This window comes from Motacilla alba, chromosome 1A, assembly GCF_015832195.1.
Source record: "Motacilla alba alba isolate MOTALB_02 chromosome 1A, Motacilla_alba_V1.0_pri, whole genome shotgun sequence".
Lineage (NCBI taxonomy): Eukaryota > Metazoa > Chordata > Aves > Passeriformes > Motacillidae > Motacilla > Motacilla alba.
This window is the reverse complement of record NC_052031.1, coordinates 62,013,600-62,036,657: the sequence shown is the minus strand read 5'-3', so window position 1 is coordinate 62,036,657 and position 23,058 is coordinate 62,013,600. Positions and strand designations below refer to the sequence as shown.

At 42.6% G+C, this 23,058-nt stretch overlaps 2 protein-coding genes across 5 annotated transcripts in view; one reads left to right on the top strand and one right to left on the bottom strand.

The window, feature by feature from the left end:
* The first annotated feature begins 971 nt into the window (after positions 1-971).
* LOC119707701 (protein mono-ADP-ribosyltransferase PARP12-like) lies at positions 972-16,632 on the top strand. The gene is made up of 12 exons (XM_038153014.1): positions 972-1,364; positions 2,231-2,366; positions 3,922-4,216; positions 5,140-5,238; positions 7,168-7,291; positions 8,037-8,232; positions 8,694-8,814; positions 10,107-10,203; positions 11,129-11,207; positions 12,440-12,570; positions 13,210-13,361; positions 14,254-16,632. The coding sequence occupies exons 1-12, from the start codon at positions 1,051-1,053 to the stop codon at positions 14,520-14,522; spliced, it is 2,013 nt and encodes a 670-aa protein (XP_038008942.1). The 5' UTR covers positions 972-1,050; the 3' UTR covers positions 14,523-16,632.
* TBXAS1 (thromboxane A synthase 1) overlaps positions 16,414-23,058 on the bottom strand; it is a 235,717-nt gene continuing 229,072 nt past the window's right edge. For all 4 annotated transcript variants that reach the window (XM_038153016.1, XM_038153018.1, XM_038153019.1 and 1 more), the window contains one exon: positions 16,414-22,530. In XM_038153016.1, the coding sequence (XP_038008944.1) occupies positions 22,456-22,530 (75 nt within the window). In that variant the 3' untranslated portion in view covers positions 16,414-22,455. The remainder of the gene's footprint in view (positions 22,531-23,058) is intronic.

Below are 23,058 nucleotides of genomic sequence, written 5' to 3'. Positions count from 1 at the left end.
CCTAAACATTTACTGCTGGCCTGTCACAGGCAAGCTACAAATAGATCTCTGTGAACCTGTACCTGTACCCTGACTGAGTAGAGCTGTTTTTTCCGTTCAGCGCGCTTGTCTAGATTCTACTTTTTGTCATTTCCTTCCCGATTTCACAGGGCAAGCAGGAAGTAAGACGAGACAAGGGTAAAGGCAGAACAGAACAGGACTGGCAAAAGAAGGAAGGAGGCAGGGCTTTTGTTCAACGAGAACCACCATCGGTGAGAGTCCTCATGCCTTCCACTGCTAGTCTGACTGAAATGCTGGCACTTTACATCATTGTTCTGCTACCGTTTAAAGCATGCTTCTGAGTGACTGCGATGCAGAACCAGGAGTGCCAAAATGACCCAGAAAAAGGCTCTTAATTAAAAGATAGGCACCCTTCTAAAGAGTTTGTGAGTTTCTAGAGGATGAGGACATTGCTCGGCCACACAGGTGCCGTGGCTGCTGTGCGGGCAGAAGCAGTGGTGTACCGCCGTGCAGCCGGCAGTACTTGGAGCACTGCAAGCAGGGCAGTTGTGCGTCCAGATGTGTGACCATGAACGAGCTTTTAATTTAGATATTGAAACGAAAGGAGTGTGAGAGCAGTCTTCTCAATGTATCGTCAGAAAAGTGGAACAGGTCAGAAACCTTAAACTGAGATGGTTTTGACGGCAGAATTCAGACACCAGCCTTCTCCCTGTAACTTATGGTGGTGAAGCTCCATTCACCTGGCTGATGCTCCATTCATCCCTGCGCCTCCTTTTCCCACAGGAAATGTGTGACCTCCCAGCTGCCATCCCTTTTTGGTGACCTGTGATTGAAAACGGTCAATACATTCCAGAAGTCAGGCGGAGGAGGGAGGCGAAGGGCCGTGTCCCGGTACCGCCCCTGTGCCTCGCTCCCCGCCGGGCAACCCAGAGCCAGCCACTCCCCTGCGGGGCAGAGCGAACGCTCCGGGCCGAGGCGGCCCCGCTCCCTCTCGGGCTCTTTCACTTTCGTTTCCGTTTCCGTAGCTTTCCCGGGCGGGGCTTCCCGGCCATGGCGCTGGCTATCCAGGCGCTGCGGGAGCTGTGCTCCAGCGGCGGCTGCCTGGAGCAGGGCGAGCTGCGGCGGCGGCTGCCGGGCCGGCCCTCGGCCGAGCAGCTGGCGGCCGTGCTGCGGGACCAGCAGCGCTTCACGCTGGTGCGGCGGCCCGGCCGGGCGGCGGCGGCGGAGGCCGAGGTGGCCGTGGTGGTGGCCACCAGCCCCGTGCGGCTGTGCCCGGAGCACGTCGCGGGCTGCCCGGGGCAGTGCGGGCAGCTGCACATCTGCAAGTACCACCTGAAGGGCTTCTGCCGCAACCAGCTGGCCAGGTGAGGGGCGGGGGGCGGCCGCCATCGCGGGGGGCACGGTGTGCCCCTTCAGGGGAAGGAGCTCTCAGTGATGGCCTTTCCGCGTCGGAAGTGCTCACCGCCCGTCTCCTTTTATTTTTTTGTGTGTGTGGTGTTGTAAAGGAGGCAGACACAGGCGGTGGTTTCACAGCTTTGGGTCGCAGCACTTCCTCCCCGGCTTATCACGCTGGCACTTCCCTGCCCGTGGGCAGGGCCGTGCCTGGGGAAAGCTGAGTGTGCCCGCAGGTCCCTGAGCTGCGGGACCCTGGGCAGTGTGCTAGAGCTGTGTCCCTGAGCTGCGGGACCCTGGGCAGTGTGCTAGAGCTGTGTCCCCGCACGTCCCTGAGCTGCAGGACCCTGGGCAGTGTGCTAGAGCTGTGTCCCCGCATGTCCCTGAGCTGCGGGACCCTGGGCAGTGTGCTAGAGCTGTGTCCCTGAGCTGCGGGACCCTGGGCAGTTGCGGGACCCTGGGCAGCTAGAGCTGTGTCCCCGCATGTCCCTGTGCTGCGGGACCCTGGTGGATGCACTCATCGGCTGAGAAGGGGTGATGCTCTGGAGCTTTGGTGGTTTTGTGGTTGTGAGCTGCAGGTCAAAAATGCGGATATTGTCAGTGTGCCCTGAGGCTATAATGACTGTGAATCAGAAGTAGCGTGGTAATTATCCTCAGAGTAATTATGTAATCTGCTTTGCAAATCGCATAATGGCTTTATAGATGAGCATAATGGCTTTATAGATGTGGATTTTTCTGAAGCTAGCTAATTTGGTGTACTTTTCCAACTGTTCAGTGTAATGCCCATGTGGTGTCAAAATAATGCCAGTCATTTTGATGTTGGGTTTCTTGATTCTAGGAAGGGATGCAGGTTTGTTCACAGCTTCCACTCAGACCACAATCTCCGTGTTCTAAAGCAATATGGACTTGAGAATTTAAACCATGATGAACTTTGCCAGCTTCTGCTTCAAAATGACCCTTCCCTCTTACCAGAGGTGAGTATTACTGTAACAGCTTCTTAGTCTTGTGTTTCAGTGAGCATCACAACATGGAAGAGGCTTGACAAAGATGGAGATATTGGGTGTCAATTTAGTTAGCTTAATGCAAATCTAAAAATAAATCTGCATCCTCTGTTCTCGCCTGTGGTGGTTGACCCTAGCTGGCAGCTAAGCTCTTGAACAGTCTCTCAGCCACTCCTCACTCCCCTGTCAGAAGCAGAGGAGGGGAGCATTAGGAAGATCTAAAGTGGCAAAACCTGTGAATGGAGATAAAGACAGTGTAGAAAGGGGAGGAAAGCAGGGAGAAGTGTTGCAAAGACACTTCTGCTTCACCACCTCGAAGTAGACTGATGCCGTCCCCTTCCCCACTTTTTGGTTTTTTTTTTTGGAGAATGACATTATGTGTTATGGAATATCCCTTTGTCCAGTTTGGACTGTTTCCTAGTTTTGGCTGCAATAGAGTTAATTTTCTTTCTAGTACCTGGTACAATGCTGTGTTTTGCATTCAGGATGAGAGCAGTGTGGATAACTCTCGTGTTTTAGTTTTTGCTGAGCAGTGCTCACTTTAAGTCAAGGACTTTTCAGCTTTTCATACTACCATGCTAGCATGTAGTCTCAGAGTGCATAAGAAGCTGGGAGGGAGTGCAGCCAAGATAGCTGACCCAAACTGGACAGAAGGATACTCCGTACCATATGACATCATTCTGAACAGTGGAACGGTGGGGAGGTGGCCCAGGGGTGGTGCCACACTGGTGGGGACTGGCTGGGCTTTGGTCAGTGAGTGGTGAGCAGTTGCATTGTGCGTCGCTTGTTTTGTCTGTTCTTTTATCATCATTATTATTTCCTCTTCCTTTTAGGCTGTATTAAACTGTGTTTATCTCAACCCGGGAGGGTGTGAGTGAGAGGCTGTGTGGTGTTTATCTGCACTGGGTTCAGCTGAGATAGAGTTAATTTTCTTACTGGTATTATGAACAGGGCTGTGTTTTGGATTTAGTATGAAAATCACGTTGGCAACCCACTGAGTGCTTACCTTCAGTCAAGGCCTTTGCAGCTGCCCATGCTCTGCCAGTGAGGAGGGGCACAAGGAGCCAGGGGGAGCATGGCAAGGACAGCTGGCCCAGTCAGACCAAAGGGATGTGTTATCAGCACTGTTTTGGTCACAAACCCAAAACATAATGTGGTATGGTCTGCTATGAAGAAAGTTAACTCCATCCAAGCCAGATCGAGTACCTCCTGCCATCACGTTGGGGTCAAAAAATTCCAAAACTGTTAAAAACTATTACATTAAAGAGGTGTGATTTAGCACTAAATCCCATCTTGAGAATGTCTGTAAGAATGTTGTCTTTTGAAAGATCTTTCTAAACATTAGCAGGGCAAAGGAAAAGCTATCAAGTAATCATTTGGAAAACAAAAACAAAGAAGAAATGTTTCTTTCAAAAGCAAATGTATGCACATTGTAACCATAAAAACCCTAAAAATCATGGATTCAAACAGTCTAAATGAGCACATTGTACTTTGATGTTTAAATTCTTTTTTTCTTCTCCTTCCCAAGGTCTGCTTGCATTATAACAAAGGTGATGGACTTTATGGATCTTGTTCCTTTAAAACATCCTGCACCAAACTTCATGTTTGCCAGTACTTTTTGCGGGGTCAGTGCAGATTTGGCAGCAGCTGCAAACGGTCTCATGACTTATTAAATCCAGAATGTTTTGAGAAACTAGAGAGACAGGGGATGAGCTCAGACATCATCAAGAAACTACCTTCCATTTACAGAAACATGTATGACATAAAAAATGGCAACAGAAACATGTATGATATAGAAGATGCCAAATCTTCACCATGCAAAGGTAAATAATATCATCTTTTGTATACATCAGAAGAGTCACGGTAGTGAATTTAATATTTTCACTGGTGTCATTAAGAAAACTAAATTTATGTCTTGATTTGTGTTTTAGGAGGGACCTTGTACCTATCTCATTGACTGAGATTTTTGTCTTGACAAGTGAAGTCAAGAGAGGTTCCTGAGAAATAGAGTGCTGATGTTTATGAAATTCCCAAACTTGGTGTTAAAAAAGTGTAACAGGAACTGGAAGTAGGGAGCTCTATAATTTTGGAGTTTTTAGGTAAAATATGTAAAGCTAGAGACCTCTTTAAGAAGAGGAGTGGTGATTGATTACAAACTATTTAACTGTCTGATTATAAACTATTTAATGATTTTTATTTAATGTAGCAATTGTCTGGCACAAGAATTCACAAACAGCACAATCCTAGTTATTTCTTGGAAGTGTAATATTTTGTTTGCACTTTGCTTTTGAAGTTCTTTAGAATTGTAAGTTAAGTATAGTTTAGCAGTGGAGAATTCAAGTGTGTATGGTCATCTCTGCTATTCTGCCTGCAGTTCTTTCTTCCTTTCCTTGATATGCTTTAATTTACAGAAGTATCAGATTTTGAAACTTCGTATTTTATAGCTGCCAGTGTGATCAGATGTGTGGAATGCACATTTAACTCAAGTCCATCTGGAAGTATAAAGGCATTGGATTCTATTCTCGTTTTGTGGGGATAGCTAAAATCTGTATCTGAGGAATTCAGCAGTAACAGGGAAATCGAGTTCAGAAATGATGGGTGCAGGGAGGGGACTTTAGTCTTTTGGAGCTGAGTGCAGTTAGGTAGTTCCAAACATTGCCTTTAGGCTTCTTCCCTAGGGATAGGAGCACTTTTAAGAGGCATTGTTGGTCTGAAATGTATTAATAGTTACAATTCCCCCCTTTAGATGGAAAACCCAGCACTAGACGGGATTCCTCAGCTTCAAAGGAGGATGAATCAGAACAGATATGTTTACATCATCTGTACAGAAGTTGTGGCTTTAAAGGTAGGTTGTCTCATGTATCAGTACAGACTGTGTCAAGTCCAGCCTGTTTTTCTGTTGTCATAAAGAGGAAATGGTAGACATCTTTCACAGAAATGGGAAACTTTCTGTGAGTTTATGTTTAGTTAAATCTCACTGCTGTCTTGACTGCTGTAGGAAAGTATTTGACCTGGCAGACCAAACAAAGGAGATGTTTTGTTTTGCTCTGGAATCAACTTGTGCTGAAGAGTGGCTACTCCACCTGTGTTTACCTAAGGGATTGCTGAATGATAGGAGTCACATTTCCAAACAGGAAAGATATGAAAGATACTCTGAATTCTACATTCTCCATTGTTTCTTCTGGTACTCTTCTGTTCCATCTGTCCTAGCTGTCTCCCTTTCAAACTGTTCCAGGTGTCCAGGAACAAGGTGTCCAGGAACAAGGCTGCTTTGCCAGCTCTTTGATTTTTTTTGTCATCCTTTTTTTTTCTTGATGTTCTTGACCTGTGTACTGAGCGCCTCCTCGTGTGAACTGTGTGGTGCAGTTTCTCCTTGACTTTCCCTGTAGTTAAGTTTCCTTTTGTTTTGCTGTGGAAATTGGCCTTGGGTTTATGCACATGTGCACTGGTGATGTCACCTTCACTCCCGTTGAGGAGTGACTGCACAGTGACACTTTGAACTCTGAGTAACACTTGTGATACCTGGCTCACTGCTACCATTGCTCTTCTTTCTGGGGCCTGGATCTCTTGGAGACTTACTGAAGGGCAAAGGACTTTGAGACTAAAGGAATGATGTCTGTGTATTTATCAAAAGAGGGGAAAGGTGATGGTTGTTAACTGGGTTGTGTTGAAAGGTATGGGACCTAGACATGGTGTAAATAGTATGGAATAAGTGGTGGATACATCCCTGCTTTCAGCTGCGACAGAGTTAATTTTCTTCCTGGAAGCTAGTACAGTGCTGTGTTTCGGATTTAGTATGAGAATAACATGGATAATACACTGATACACTGATGCCTTAGTTGTTGCTAAGTAGGGCTTGCCCAAAGTCAAGAATTTTTCAGCTTCCTGTGTTTTGCCAATGAGGAGGTGCACAAGAAGCTGGGAAGGAGCATGGCCAGGACAGCTGACCTGAACTTGTCAAAGGGCTATTCCATGCCATTAGAACATCATGCTCAGCATATAAACTGTGGGAGTTGGCTGGGAGGGGCTGATTGCTGCTTGGGAAGGGGCTGGGCATCAGTGGGTGGGTGGTGAGCAATCATAGTGGGCATCACTTGTATTTCTTGAGCTTTATTCCTCTCTCACTTTTTGTTAGCTTCATTGTAGATATGCAAGAGCATGTGTATATATATGTATATATACTTATGCTTGCTATATTGTATTTTGTTTCAGTTAATAAACAGTTCTGATTTCAGCCCACAGATTTACCTTTTTCCTGTTCTCTCCATCTCACTGAAAGAAATGGGAGTAAATGGCTTTGTTGTACTTAGTTACCATCTGAAGTTAGACAGTGACAGTCCTTCTCTTATCTTACAACTAAGTGCTGCTGGGCTTTGGTTCCTCCTCAGTAATACTGCTCTGTGATTTAGAGGTTAATCATAAATACACTTTTTTCTATTTATTAAATAATGGCTTTGTAGGAGCATGTGATCATTTTTTGTCTCTGAAGCTGAGAATGATATGTGGAATTTTAATGTGCAAAGAGAGTCTAGAAACTGAACTTCCACCTAAGCCCAAAAATTCAAGTGTTGCTTGCTTATGCTGAAAAAAATTGAACTATTGCTTGTAATGGTGCCATAGGTGAGCACATTCCTTTTGTAATGGTGCCATAGGTGAACACATTCCTTTTGATGATTTCACCACCTAGATACACAGCCCTGAAGTGTTGGAGTTCTCTCATAGCCTGTCAGAATAATGCATCTCCTACTTCTTTTTTTTTTTCCAACTTTTACAGAAAAGTGTATCAGAACCCATTTTCACTTGCCATATAGATGGCAGTACACTGAGGGTAATACCTGGAAGGACTTCACAAATATGGAAGAAATAGAAGATGCATATTGTGACCCAAAAAACGCCAGGTATAAACTCCTATAAAAATTTATAATGTTTGGAGTTTGCTGTATTGTACCGGATCCTTAATGGCTATAAATTGCTGCAATGCTAATGTAGTCATTGCATAAGTAGTTTTATTTGACATTCTTCTACTGACCTCACTTGGCATGAGATTTGCCCCTCCCTTCCCCTTTTCCCACAGTCCATATCATGGAACTGGCAGAATACCTGGAGAGAGAGATATATACTCTTGGGAGCAGAGCATGTGAAGAATATGGAAATACCTTTCAGAATTTGGAACTGGTTATATAGCACAAAGAGAGTATTGGAAGGGGCTCATACCAGTATGCTACATCCCATGCTGGAAAATTACCTGTTCCTCTTATGTTACAGGCTCTTTGAAGCCCTTCTTAAGTTATGTTAGTGTTCTCTTTAGAATGTAGCTGGTCAGCAAGAAGAAGGCAGTGCCTGTTTTCCACTGTTTCTCTTCATCTTATATAACTCACTAATTTAGGAGTGGGTTGTGATCATTGCCCATAGGACCAGTGTGGAATATAATAGTGTAATGCAAAATATGTACAAACAGGAAATAGAGCTAGCATACAGAGTTGTGAAAAGTGCAAGGTGCAAAGCACACATTGTTGTGAAAAGTGCACCTTTGTGTTCTGCTTTTGGGTGAGATTGACTTAATTTGCAAATTTGTAGTGGGCTTCTAAATCTATGAGTAAAGCTTCACAAACAGTTCTGATTTTTTCCTCCTTTTTTTTATAGATTTGATTGTGCTTTTACTGAAAGGCTCCTTTTCCCATTCAGTATCAGTTTTCATGACATGTGCTGTGGGTTGCAAAAAGTCAGACGTCTTTCTACAGCCTCCTCTGTGACCAAACCCCCTCACTTCATTCTTACAACAGAATGGATCTGGTACTGGAAAGATGAATATGGCACGTGGCAGGAGTATGGAAAACAAGTAAGTGTGGAGAAATGGAGAGACTCCTAACTCTTGTGTGAGAAGTGCAGAACTACTGAAAAGTGCAAAATGCTTATTTGTCACCCTCTTCCTCTCACTTATACTGTACAGATGGACATTAAAGGCCTAAAGAGGTCTTTTCCCTGTGATTTTGATTGGTTCAGGTAGGGGACTGATCACTGGTGAGTCACAAATATCAAAAGTCAGCCGTGTCAGATAGGATCACAGTAATAATACATTTTTTCCATTGCTTCTGAGAAAAGCCTTCTTCTCTGAAGTTCCAGTAGTACTCTGCCATCTTGCTTGGTCTAGCTGGTGAATGTGTCACTCTAAATCAAGGATTTCTCATATGCTGGTATATCCTGCAGCCACCATACATACGAGAGTTGTTGGTTTTTAGACTTGCTTGTCTGTAACAGACCAGGAGAAACTTTTTTTTCTCTCTATTTTTGGCATGACAGGATGATCTTCATGTAGCTGCTACTGTCTCCAGTGATGACCTGGAGAAAGCTTATTTGGCTGAAAGTTCTCCAAAGATGACCTTCAAAGCTGGAAGACATGAATATGAAATAAATTTTGCGTGTAGGTTGCATTTGCTTTGTTTTTCTGTTTTGTCCCTCTCTCCTAGATATCTTATGATCCTGAACTACCTTGTTACAGGAGATAGAGAGAAATTTGGACTTTGAATTGCAATGCTTACAGAGACAGAGTTTCTATCAAAGTTCTCAGGATAAGAGCTGTTCACATAAGCAGAGTGGCATTCTATTCTTTCATAGCTTTTATTTTTGAGGAGTTCTTGTGCTTGGTTTTTAAATGAGCCAGAAAGTCCAAGTATGACACTGATGCTGGCACTAACAAATGGTGAGGAACTTCTAGAAAACTCAACAAGCCAGCTTCTGCTCTACTTTAATCAATGGTTTGCAGAAAAAAAAAAAAACCCCACTTGGACAAGATGTAGGGTCCAGACAATCCTTAGCATTGCAAGATTTTTGCACATATTTTCTTTTCATCCTGTCTGGAAAGGCTGAGAAAATACCTTGACTATGTCAAAGTAGGAAGAAGTGTTTCCCAAGAGTTCAGGAAATATAAGCCACTGGTGATGGCACTGTCCTCTCTGAGCTGTTGCTTCTCCTGGCATCCTTTTCAAAAATTATGTATAACAGTGGTGAGAATCAGCCTGCCTGGACTGTCAGTTTGGTGTAGTTGTCTTTGATCCAGCTTTTCATTACTATCTCATTTTGAATGAAAAAAAGCCAAACACAAAAACCCCAAACCAAAAAACCAGAAAAGACATGTTATCTGTTGTTTGTGATTCAATCAAAAGCAATGCTGGGAAAACTTGGCCAGCTTAGAAGTGAAAATTGCATAGTGAATCAATCCCTTTTCTAAGGTTTGGGCTTTTTTAATAACTTAGGCAAATATATGCAGTGTAGATGTCTTTCAGAACTTAATTTCTAGGTTTGGTGGTGTCAAGAGGTTTTTTTGTTTGTTTTCCTGTGTATCTTGCTCTGAAGATGAGGCCTCATTGTCCTGGCTGGTACTGACTCTTAATTGTTAGTATGATGTCACAGTAGCTGCAGAGTTTCCAAGATCCAGAAGGAATGCCTCTAAAATTCAGGTTGCTGTGACTTGTTTCTCTTGGTGGCCAGTAAAAATAAATGGTCTGTGATAGATGTTGGGTTGTGTTTACAGGGTTTGAAATCTACAACTAAATGTAGGAAGAAAGTATCTTGGTTCTAAAATGAGGAGGAGGGAGGCTTTTTGTCTCTGTTTTTGACAAAACAACTTAGTGACAAATGTGGCTGCAGTGTGAAGGCTTTTAAAAACATCTTTGATTGTTCATGGGATTTTGTTTGTTTGTTTTTTTTTCCCAGCCATGATGCAGAAAAACCTTCGCTACAAAACAGAGAGAAAGATTTGCAGAAGACCTAAATTTGTCTCTCAGGCAGAGGTGGAAAAGACAAAAGCCAGGTAAAAAAAACAAAACAAACCACAACTGCTTATTCTGACGTGATGGGTTTAGTGCTTTGTGAATGCTGAATCCTCCATGGGTGCAATTAGGGTGAAGAAGTAGCTGTTAAAGCAATTGTGAAAGACATGGAGAGGGAAAAGGACATACTTTTCCTACCATGTCTAGCCAGGGCAGTGTTGCAGCTTGGCCAGCAGTTACCAATCAAGTCAGGAACCTCTGTGGTGGAGAAAATTTGGGCTTGGGCACAGGAAGTGTGGAAAGGTAGGAAATAATTCAACAGGTAGCAGTTTGTTTATGTGTACTAGCTCTTTCTGAGATGAGTAATTTTCAAAGATAAGTGCAAGTTCAGAAAAATTCTTTTGAGAGCAGCCAAACAATCTGAAAGGAAAGCAGTAGTTTTTACAGTTAGAGCAAAAGGTGGGAGCCTGCAAGGAGTTAAAGTTGTGTGTAACAGCCAATTTTTGCACCTTCCCTTGCAGCACACAGTCTTTGCTTAAACACTGAAGAGACCAGCTAAACACACTAATTAAAATTGGGGTGTAAGTACAGGGGAGGGCTGTATCTATCCTGTTTCAGTCATACTGATGTAATACTGGATGCATTTGTATTTACCTCCCCTGGTGTAGTAGAGCTTTTATATGTACATCCAAGTCTGCAAGAGAAATCCTTATGTGTTTAGTTTAGAGTATATATTTCTTTTTTTCTCATCTGGCATCTTGCATTCTGACAGAAGTCTTGACATGATGACTTGGAACAAATATTTTCATGTGCTGAACAGAAATGACAGTTTTGAAACATTTTTTAATATGTTCAGTTGCCTATGTTCTCCCTAAACTTAACAAAAATGTTTAGTATAATATGTACATAAAATACCATGTTTAGTTTTATTTTAATTGTCTCTTTGTAATGTCTTATGATCTGCAGGGGTGTTAAACATACAGAAGGGTTTAAGAACATTCCAGCTCACTGGGACAAATCTGCCCTGCCTGAACTGGGATACAAGGTTTGGAACTTTTTCATTTTTTCTTTTTGTCAGTTTTGTCACGTAAGGTTTGTTCCATGGCAAGTTCAGTGTTTCTTCTGGCTTTGTAAATGACTGTTTCTGTGTAGCATAATACAGAGGTATTGGTAAATTTAAACCTGATACCACACTGGGCAGACCTGGAGGTGAAACTAGACCCAAATTTAAACAAATGGTGGCAGTAGAACTGTGGCAGCAGGGACTTTCACTGCTACTATTTCACTGCTACTTTCACTGCTACTATTAATACCTTGGCTTGGCAAATTTGCTGTGTACTGGTACTAGTGCCCAAAGTACACAGTTTTGAAGTCCCAACATGTGCTGAAAGCACCAGAGGTAAATGATGCCTCTGAACTTGAGAGCAGCCATTCTTAGCTGTGGGCTGTTGTATGTCTATGGAGAGCTGCTGAAACCAGGGGAAGTTCACAGAATGGTTGGGCTTGGAAGGGGGGACCTCTGGAGATTACAGAAACCAACTTCCCTGCTAAAGCAGGTTCACCTAGAGGAGGTCACACAGGATTGTGTCCAGGTAGGTTTTGAATATCTCCAGAGAGACTCCACAACCTCTCAGGGCAGCTTGTTCAGGATGGGATCTTTTATTATTACGTTTACTATTATTTTATTCATTCCAGTGGAGTAAACTTGTTTACCTTCGTAACATAGCCAGTTAATATATGTGTGGCATACCTTCTCTGACTTCCTGTCTGCTTCCACCAGCTCCTCTGTCAACTCTAGTAACTGTACCTACAGAAGAGGTATTATCTGATGCTCAAAAATCACTAACTTGCAAAATGCAAATCCTCAACAAGTTGTCACCAAGAAATAAGAGTAACATTGACATTTTTAATGTTCCTAAGAAAATAATGCAAGTAAGCTTTGCTTGCTTTAAGAACTGTCATGTAAGGAACTGATTTTTAGTAATGTGATCATGCTTTTCCCTAAAATTGTTCAAATAAAGCCTCTCCAATTGATTTAGAAATACAACAGGCAGTAAGTGCAGTTTCTGTTCACTAGCTGTCGGGAGTATAAACGAAAAAGATCCTCTGGTTTTCTGCAACATAAATTCTCAATTCCTTATTTATTTATTTGCTCATTTCTGCTATGTATTTAGATACTGTTTGATGCATGCAAATATATCTTGACCCAGATACTAAGAGGGGTTGAGTGGCTGCACAAAAGCATGCAAAAGTAACTTTTCAAACTTTTTCTTGCAGCTGATTGAGCTTGACTGTTCTTCTGAAGAATACAAGAAAGTCAAAGTGGACTTTCAGCGCACAATGCCCAAAGCAGCTATTAAAAAGATTTGTAGAGTTCAGAACCCATCCCTCTGGGAACTGTATCAGTGGTAAGTGTAAAACACTGCTCTGGTATGTATGCATCATGTTTGTTGTTTCTGCAGTTAGCTGTATGTGCTGTGCTAAAGATAGAGCACGCATTTGTGAAATGTTTCTGCTACCACTCTCCCACTGAAATACCTACCTAGTATCAACATTTAGATAAAGAGGTATCAACAAACCCAAAGCTCAGTGAAGACACAGAGCTTAGAACAGTCAGATTCAGGGCTGTGTGGGAGAAATCCTTGCTCCTGACTTCTGCCAGGCCTGTGTCCATGATAGCTTCCTTCCGGTGAAGCCTTGAAGCTGGTAATGAGTCACATTTAGCACTATGTTTTGCAGCTGGTCAAAATTGAAACAGCCTTCAAAATTAAATGCAAAACTCATGGAGGGCAAGCCTTAATATAAACTCCTGTGTTCAGGGAAAAAAAATAATGCTGAGATTCCTCCCTCTCTCTTCAAAGGCAGTGAATGAAAGAAGACATTTGTAGTAAAGCATTTATGTATGATGTGAAAGCATGTTTGTATGCCCAAATTAGGCCTTACTGTAAAGATTTTCAGAAGATACTCTGTGTAAAATTGTTTCTGAGTGGCTGGAACCTGTGGCAACAGCCACTGTGGAACTGCAAAGATTCTGCTTCTCATTGCAGGCAGAAGGACCTAATGCAGAAGAGCAATGGTGGAAAGGCTGCAGATGAGCGATTTTTATTTCATGGGACCAGTAGAAAAGACATTGATGCCATCTGCCAGCAAAACTTTGACTGGAGGATCTGCGGCCTTCATGGGACAGTCTACGGCAAAGGTTGTTTTTCAGCTCTTTCAGTAATCCCAGACTTGCTGAAAAATTCTCAGTACCCACTGCACAGGGGTAAAGTTTACAAGGTGGTACTTGGCCAGTCCTGGGCTTCTCTGTGTCATGATGTGGGCAACAGAGCTGAGTTTCACAAGGGTCATTTGGAGCTAAGGCACTCTAAACTACCTTGGCCTCTGCTGTCCTAAGTACTTGCAAGAAGAGACAGATTTAGAAGAGGTCAGTTGTAGAGGGATGGTTTTTGCTAGACTCCAGGCTTACTGCTGTTCCAGTTTCTCCCAACTCCTACAGAAAAGCAGCCTGGCTTTTTTTTTTTTTTGTTTGATTGTTTGTTTTCCTCCAAGAATCTAAATGCTATTCTGGTTACAGGTTTTTTGCCTTGTTAGCCAATTGTATCCTTCTATGTAAAGGAAATTACCAGCACATCCAGTGGAATAGCTGAGACAGGCTGACTAGCTGACTACACACCTTTCTGCTTGAATACTTTGTAACTCTCAGAAATGTTAGAGAAATCACAGTGTATTTTGAGCATGGAAGGGACCCACAAGGATCAAGTCCAGGTGTGCTGATGAATATTAGTAGCCTCTGCCAGGAGAGGAAATGTGGTGATAGTGGGGGAGGTAGACATCTAGGGTCAGGAGGAAATCCTTTGGAAGATTATGATAACGTTTTAAACATTGGTTTTTAATATGTGTGCTGTGAAAACTAAAATGTACATAGTGATCATTTCGACTAGGAGGGACATAGAGTACATGTGAAGGCTTTGGAAAGGCTGTTCATTAATTACTTAATGGATTTGTTTATTAATTCATTTTCACACAGTATCACTTTGTTCCTGCTGTTTTAGTGTCTTATAAACTCTGTCTTGGTGTCTCTTCTGCAGGAAGCTATTTTGCAAGGGATGCATCTTATTCTGACAACTACTGTGGCACAGACTCAAACACCAAGACCATGTTTCTGGCACGAGTGCTGGTGGGGGAGTTCACTCTTGGTAGTTCGCATTATGTTCGGCCTCCCATGAAGGACGGCCAAAAATTCTATGACAGTTGTGTGAATAACTCTTCAAACCCTTCTATCTTTGTCATCTTTGAGAAGCAGCAGATTTATCCAGAGTATCTCATAGAATACCAGACATCAGCACGACTTCTATAGCAGCAAAACCTGTCATCCTTATGTTTAACTGGTTTAAACAGTTTTTAGTTTTGGCTTGAGAGAGAAAAATTGATTTTGAAGAAGCTGTGTGATCAGATAGGTGAGTGTTCAGAAACATTTCTTCTCTGTCTTTTCTGTGTAATAGAAAACAAGGCATAAAAAGACATAGAGGATGTTTTAGAATTCCTAAAATCCTGTTTCTGTATCCTATTTTGCAGCTTTCACATTACCCTACATTATGGGAGCCTTTAATAAATTTATTAGAAGAAATGCTGATGGTTGTAGCATGAGGATTGGCCATGACTGCCAAGTTTAAACAGTTTTTAGTTATTGTTTCAGGATAGATTTTCACATGTGGTCATTGGTCAGAGGCGCTGTCCCTCTACCTGTTTACTTTTTAACTCAAAACTGGATAAAACACGTTTTTTTAGTAATCTGTCTCCTGTAACAGTAGACATTTAGGTGTTTGCAACTGTGATTGTACAATCTCTGTGCTCAACTCATTGCATAAATTCTTAGTAGCACTCTTCTTTTTTGTCCTTACTTAATCTGCACCAACAAAACCTCAAAAATTAAACTTGCTTGTTGAAAAAGAACAGAGACTTATTTTCACTTGTCGAGTTTCTCATTTAAAACAATTACCAAAGATACAAGCATAAGAGGGGTTGCTTGGTGCTGTGTGACTCGGATGATTTACTCTATCAAATAAATACTGTATTTCATGTCTGAGAACACAAGTTTTTCATCACTTTCACTGTGCCTACAAACACAAGAGTGCTGCCAGGTGCTGTGGAGGAAGCAGAGGAGGCAACTCACACTGTTATTTAATACCATACTTAGGAGGGAAATATACTGCTTGTCCTGCTTGATTATCAGTACCTTGTTTCTGTGGATGAACTTTACGCTTCCCTTAGAGCTATTGGGAAAGATGGTGAGTGACTGTCTCTCATTAGGTGTTCTGCCTCTTTGGGTGCAGGAGATTCACAGATTTCCTGTGTAATCAAGTTGTTGCTGGACTTCTTTCAAGAAAAACATGCTTACCTAGGAAGTCGTCTTCAGCCACAGAGCTGAAACCTTTAAAATTTGAAGACTAGGTTGAATATTTAATTATTCCTATCAGAAGAAGATGATAGTGTTGAGCCATCAGCTTACATGTGTGCAATCAAAAAACTTGAGCTATCAAATATTTTTTTAAGAATAAAGTTGCTGATGCATAGATAGATACTTTATCATAGGATTAAAGTGCTAAAGTAGCTATAAGTTAGCTATACTGTGCTGCAGAAGCCTTAAGAAATACTTTCTATATGACCTAAAAAACTCATCTTCAGCTACATTCTGTATACTTCTTTTTAACTCATCTGGATGATGATTGACAGGTGTTCACTGGGTAACTCTTTATTACTTCAGCACTGTGAGCCAGGAGCTGGGCCACAATTAGCTGGAGTAAGGCTGTGCAGACCCCCTTTTTTTGTAAACTTCAAATCTAGCAGCATGATACCTAAAGGAAAATATCTCCTATTGGTGTTTAATCCCAGTGAAACACAGAATAGGGACTGGCAAATTTGCTGCATTAGTTCTTTTGAAAGATTTGTAATAGAACATAAATGATAAATCTAATGTCAGCAAATGAGCTTGTCAGAAAATAGTACATTCATTGAGGAGGTTAACAGTTATGGAGGGAAGATTTCCTGTCTGTGCAGAATAAGGTTTCTCTGCCAAAACAAAAAACCATGTTCATCTACATGCTAATGGCAAATGAGAATACTGGTCGTATGATTTTCTTCCTCTGAACATAAGCAGAATTTCAGGTAAGAACTAGGATAGCTAAAGTCATGTTAATCTTCTGCCAGAAAATTGAAACAAACATTCCTTTTCAGGAAAAAAGTTGAAATATTTTTATTGACTTTTTTATTGTATTTTTAAAACCTCTAACTTGATTCGATTCTTGTATGTGTGTGTAAGTAAAACAGAGAATAAAATGCCTGGTTGTTTTACTTTGTAGTCTGTTATTTCTCCATTATCACAGAAAAGAAAAGTTGCCATGTTTTCCACTTTTAAAACTGCAGGGCTAACATTCTTGTGTATGGTAAATAAACAGATACTCAAACCAGTAAATTCCTTCTGGGGGTTTTCTCTCTTTCAATACTGAAATCACAATGTTTCAATACACTTGTGAGTTTAGAGGTTGTTGTTAAGCAGTAGGAGTTCTACAGCTGTTTGGGTTGCATTTGGAAATGAACACATTAAAGAGATGTTTGCATTAAATCCAAACTTTAGGGAAAAGGAATATTGATCCTCTTTTCTGAGTGAGGAGTATCTCTTTTGGCTACTTAAGACAAGCAACTGAGCAGGAAGAGTGCAATAATCTGTCACTCACTCCCACACCATGTGAGAAGAAAGATAAGCTGTGAAGGTTGTTTCCTTTTTCAGTAACAGGTCCATCCTGGCAAGACAGACGGCACAGCCAGCAGAAGCCAAACAGCTTTGCTGTGCCAGCAGTGGGGTGTGGAGCATGGGGGTTTATGAACCCTGATCCTCCACCTGCTGTGCTGGAGAGGGGCCTGGCAGCCAGCCAAAGGCAGTTCACTGCACCCTTTAATGAGGCTTACCTGGAGCCAGGTTTGTCTTGATTTTCTGACTGGATTTTATATGATATGTGGGTGCCAAAATCCTGTCTAAGAAAGTGGCAGTATCCGGTTTGGATACCTGCAGCCTGGCAAAGTAGGGGCTGGTGGGTGAGAGGAACTTGGGTGGATGGCAGATACCAGGTACTGTGGTGTGCTCAGTGCTGCTGGGCTTGGAGAATGAGCTTTGCTTCTAGAAACCAGTGCCCAGGGCTGCCTTGGGGCCAAAGGGCAAGTGGGAGTTGCAGAAATGCTGCTTAACTTGGAGTACATCCAGCAGAAGATCCGGGTGGGATGGCTGTTACATGGGCAGCACAACTGGTGCTTCCCTGTTTGTCCACGGGATAGGCTTCATGGCCTCCATAGCTCCATTGTACTTCTTGCTTCAGGCCCATCACAAATTCATCTCTGCATGCAGAAATCGTAGCAACTGAGGGAATACTCCCTCCTTGAAAGTAGCCACGGGCCCCTGCAGTGCAGGGAGAAAAACATCTTAGAAACATGAGATTTTTCAGGGTCAGAAGAAAGTGAGTGGGGCCAGTATAAACCAAGCATTGACAGACAGTTAATAAATCAGCTTTAAATTCTTTTACCCTGGTTTCTGCTGTAAACATGTGGAAGAATCTGGTATCAGGTGAAGCTATGTCCAGGATGATTAACAAAGGGGAATGATCATTGCCTGAAGTATCTCACACAGAGAGGAAATTCTGCAGTTTAATGCCAGGTAAGACTAGAAAGTTCCAATTTACAATCCATGAAGCATAATAATTTCTGCCACCCAACTCTGTTTTTCTAAGAATACTATTTTTAAAGTATAAAACTGTAAAGCTTTTTTTTCTATCAGCAGCTTCATTAAAAATACCATTTCATACTGACAGCTTTCTGTCATCATTACAAAGACCAGAAGACATATTTAATAGAAGCTTTCCTTTACCAAGCAGCCTTTGCTTCGTATCAGCTGTCAGAGAATGACTAAAACCCTTTTGTAACACAGACGTGCCTCATTTTAAACAAACTCACAGCTCAGCAATGCAAGACAACACACTTGCTGTTTCTGAGGAAAGGAATTTTAAACCAGCTTCCTTGTTCCTCCCTAGACCCAACGGCTGCTGACTGAAGCATGTTGTACCAGAATGGTAAATTATCCTTACTTAAGGATATAAAGCTGTGTTTTGCTGTTGCAATTATAAACATAGTGCTGGGGTTGGGGTTTTTGTTGTTACTGTTTTGCTTTTGTTCTGGAGGGGTTTTTGGTAGTTTTCTTTTTGTGGTTTGTTTTATTGATTTTTAAATTTTTTTTAATAATTCTAAAACCAGCCCTGCTCAAGATCGGTTTGGGACCATGTATATAGAGGTGCACAAGCACACCGTGATTACAGTGATATTAGCAGTTTCTGTTTTGGACAACTGCTGGCAATCTAGTACCTTGTTTTCCTGGAAATGTATGCTTCCAGAGGCTCACTGATCCCTGCCACAGCTCACTCTGTCAGGTGTGTTGCTGAGCTCACACAGCCAGGGTGAGTTCCAGCGCCACTGAGTGTCCTGGTGCAATATCTGCAGTGTCTGGTGACTGTATCACCAACTGTTAATGAGAAGGAACAAATGGCTTGGGGCTCTTCCTGGGTTACTGGGAAGTTGGCAGGCTTTTTCGTGTCTTCTCCAGCTGTCTGTCTCAGCCTGCATGTAGAACAAGGGTTGATGCACTTCCAGAAAGCTGACTTCAAATGAAAAAATAAGTTCTCTGTTCCACAGTGCTACAAACTGACAGGTGAAAACACATTACACTTCCTAACCAGAAGCTTGCAGAATGGTTGAAAGACACTTAACACAGACTGAAGTGAGTTTACTTGAACACATACTGTCCATGTTCAACGTGGATGCAGCTGAGAAAGACCCTTGGTTCATTTTCCAAGCCTGTAAAATGTGATGCACACCGGCAGCCACTTCAGGATTGTTTATTCTTCCTGTGGCATCAATATTTGAAATTATGTTGGTGGAGAGGCACCTCAATGCATCCCAGTCATACCAGTTTGATGCCAGTGCCAGCAAGAGACACACAGAGTCTGGAGAGGGTTCATAGTTCAGCAGGAGAGCACCTGAAGAGCAGCACAAAGGAATTCCAGCCACTGCCGCCCAATTCGAATGCTTCTCTGCAAGTATATGCAACATGCAGAATAAAAAATGAGATTAGAGATGTACACTCCTGCAGGTCTGTGATCTCACTGGCCTCACGCAGACGTGGTGGGATAGCTCCTGCGACTGGAGTGCTGGAATGGAAATACACAGGCTTTTGAGGAAGGACAGAGGAGATGAGAAGGGGGCATCACCCTCTGTCAATGACCAGGTGTAGTGCATGGAGCTCCACCTGGGGATGGATGAGGAGCTGACTGAGACCTTACAGGTCAGGATTAAAGGGAAGGACAAGGCACCAAATAAAGCCTGTTAAAATTCAAATATTACTTCCTCCAAGATCAGGAGTCATGCATTCCAACAAAGAGGAAGTGAGGCAAAAATACCAGAACACCTTAATGGATGAGTAAGGAGCAAACGAAAAAGAAGTCTACAGAAGGTGCAAGCAAGGCCAGGTAGCCTGGGAGGAATACAGAGAAATTGTCTAAGCAGTCAGGGATCAGGTTGGGAAAGATAAAGCAAGTCCTGATAGAAATAAATCTGGTCAGGTATGTCAAGGGTAACAAAAAAAAAAGCTTCTGCTGGTATGTGGCTGATAAAAGGAAGACTAGGGAAAATGTGGGCACTCTCTAGAAGGAAACAGGAGCTCTGGTTACCCAAAACATGAAGAAGGCTGAGGTACTCCATGCCTTCTGCCTCAGTCTGCTCACCCACTCCACCCAAGTTGCAGAGGCAGAGACTGGGAAGAAAAATTTATACAAAATCATGGGTAAGAAAGGGAAAAGCTTGATTTAGGCTTGGCTTATTTTGTCAAAAATGAAGCACCCGACAACTTTCTGATTCATGTAAGGAATACAAACAAGCCTTTGACAGATGACTTCGGATGGAATAAACTTCCTGCTCATTCTGGTAGGTGGGAAGTTTTTAGGCAAGACCCATCCAGCTTTTTGTCAACTGTGTGTGTAAGCTCCACAGAAAATCAGCCTCCAGCACACTCTTTATAGGAGGGGAAAAATTATGCATAATGTGTAGAAACTAAGGTAAAAACAGCATGTTGCTTTTCAAATAAATAGCAATCACTCCATCAGCAATTCATATAATCAGTGTGTCTGTAACAGGGCACTTCTGTTTAGCATGCCAGGAATGCTCCATGGAAAAAGGAATAATTCCAAGACTTCCCCAGTCAGTACTTCACCACTGTTGCCTAAACAGATCTGTTTAAAAAAAAAAATTACATGAAAGAGGAAGAGACAGTCTTTGAGGAACAAGATCCAGTAATTTGATCAGTGTTCAGGCAGCATGTGGGAAGAAGGCAGCAAAAGATGCTTGCTGGAGAGAAACTCGGGGACCTAGCCAGGGATCAGTGAGCAGATGGCTCCATCCTTGCAGTGAAGCTGAGCAGTCAGTCTCTTCCTGCTGCTGCTGCAACACTTCTCTGTGCACACCACCAAGGGAGATGATGTACCTAAGGAATCCTCAAGCAGACTATGTCAAGCAGGCAGAAGGTCAAGACTTGCAAAGAACCAAAGGTGTGTCCTTATTTTTACAGTGCCGCAAGAGTTTTTGTTATACACAAAAATTTTAAACAAAAAATATAAGAATAAATGAATTTTTAAAAAGGGTCTCAGGACTGCACCAATCTCTTCTCACAGTTCTGTTATTGTGGTTTAACTCCAGCCAGCAGCTCAGCCCCTCAGAGCTGCTCATTCACATCCCCATAGTGGGATGGGGGAGAGAATTTTAAGAATGAAAAAACTCATGGATTGAGATAAAGACAGTTTAATAGGTAAAGCAAAAGCTACACACCGAACAAGGAATTCATTCACCATTTCCTATGTGCAGGCAGGTGTTCCAACCACCCCAGGAAGCAGAGCTCCAGCAGGCATAACAGTGACTTGGGAAGGCAAATGCCATCTCTTTGAATGTTCCCCTTCTTTCTTCTTCCCCTGGTTTTATATGCTGAGCATGGCGCCATAAGGTATGGAATATCTCTGTGTTCAGTGGGGTCAGCTGGCCCAAATGTGTCCCTTTCCAGCTTCTTGTGCAACACTAGCTGTGTGGCAGGTGAGGGATTTGCAGAAGTGTAGGACAGAGGGAATGTGAGGAATGGAAGCTACGGTTGTTTTGGCTGTGAAGATGCATGGGCACAGTCACACAGCCTGAATGGATCCATGGGGCTGCTGCAGCTGGCAATCAGACAAGTTCCTTCCTGAGGGAATGTGAGGCACCTGGGACGTGCTCGAGTATCACAGGAGTCAAGGGAGCTGCTGGGTCTGATGATCCTGGATCCCACTCCTTTGACCAGCTCTAGTGCATATACATGCTCTTAATTTCCTTGATTCAGTCTAGACAGGGGTGGTGCCAACTGCAATGTTTGGAAAGGAGGGCCTCCCCATGAAGCAGATGTGGTACCAACACCTTCTGATTACCTCTAAATTTCCTCCAGTCCTCCTGCTTGCTTTAAATTTGTATCTTCGTTGTCTCCTTTCCAACAGCAGTTCAGCAGCCAGAAAAATGGCTGTCACCTCATTTCTTTGGTCTTAGCTGCTGGAACTTTACTGGTTCATTCTTCTTCTGTCATGTCGATGGAATGTGCCAAGTGCAAATTGTTAATCTAAGTGTATTTAAAATCACTTCAAAGCATGGAGGAGGTGCAACTTCTCTGGCTTTACAGACACAGGTAAAGATTAAGCATTGTGCAGGGGCCTCAGCTTTGATTGTTAGTGGAGTTCATGAAAAAATCCAATGCACTGCATCCCAGGTCTTCTGCTGTAACTGTGGTGCCTTTGGGGCTTTCTCTAGGGACTCATAAGTTCATGAGAAGCATGTGTCAGACAATGAATTGAAATTAAAATCTATTGTAAATTGTGGAAAGTGAGCATGAGGAAAGCATTCTTACAGATAACTGAAAAAAAGTGTGATGAAGAAAAGCAAATAAAAGTGGGATGCTTCTTGGTAGATACTGTTCACAGCAATTTGAAAACATCCAAAAAAGATTGTGGAGACCATTTTAAAAAGTGACTGGAGGCTGTCCCACAGGAGAGCAGTGAGGAAGCACCTACTGACCATCCGTGGGACTTAGGCTCCTACCTGTCCTGGGAGTTGTGAAAAATAATTATACCCAGTGACTCACTAACAAGGGGCCTCATTCCAGAAAGCTTCAGGATGTACATTCCCTTTTAGCGAGATTCCAGCATGATGTAGACTCCATTTTTTGGTCCAAGTGTGGCTTTTGATTTGAGCTGCAAAGGAATCTGAAAGAGAAAAGACCATCTTACGTGCCGTTGTATGTGCTTGTTTATGTGTGTATGACACCCCCACATCCAGACAGACATTTTCGCTGGAGGACCAGTTCATACCAGGATCACTGTGGAAGCTGTAAAGTACTTGTTTTACAGTCAGCTGTGGTGGTGCAATATTAAATAGAATTTACAGCCAGAGGCTGAGGCAGTGGTTACCCAGGAATGCTGTAGATCTGAACAGAAAGAAATTAACTCTATAAACTCTAGAGCTGGGCGCAATGTCCGTAGCAACAGGCATATACTAAAGTGCTGAGATCCTGTGAAATATGTACACATGTTCTCACCCTCAATGAATTATGACATTTTGCCTGTGGTCTTGCCATACTGCTCCCCACTAAGGCAGGGCTGTGTAACAGTCCTTTTGTTGGAAAAATTGTATATCTGAAATCACATTTTGCTTAAAACATGCAGTCCATGCCTCGTCTCTCCTTATTATGGGAGTGTCTAGCAGTTTTCTCAAATGAAGAGAAGTCACAAAGG

Coding starts and splice junctions, on each gene's coding strand:
- LOC119707701 (XM_038153014.1), top strand. CDS start 1,051: ATGGCGCTGGCTATCCAGGCGCTGCGGGAGCTGTGCTCCAGCGGCGGC. Junction 12,571..13,209: donor CTCTGGGAACTGTATCAGTG/GTAAGTGTAAAA, acceptor TTCTCATTGCAG/GCAGAAGGACCTAATGCAGA. Junction 13,362..14,253: donor TGGGACAGTCTACGGCAAAG/GTTGTTTTTCAG, acceptor TCTCTTCTGCAG/GAAGCTATTTTGCAAGGGAT.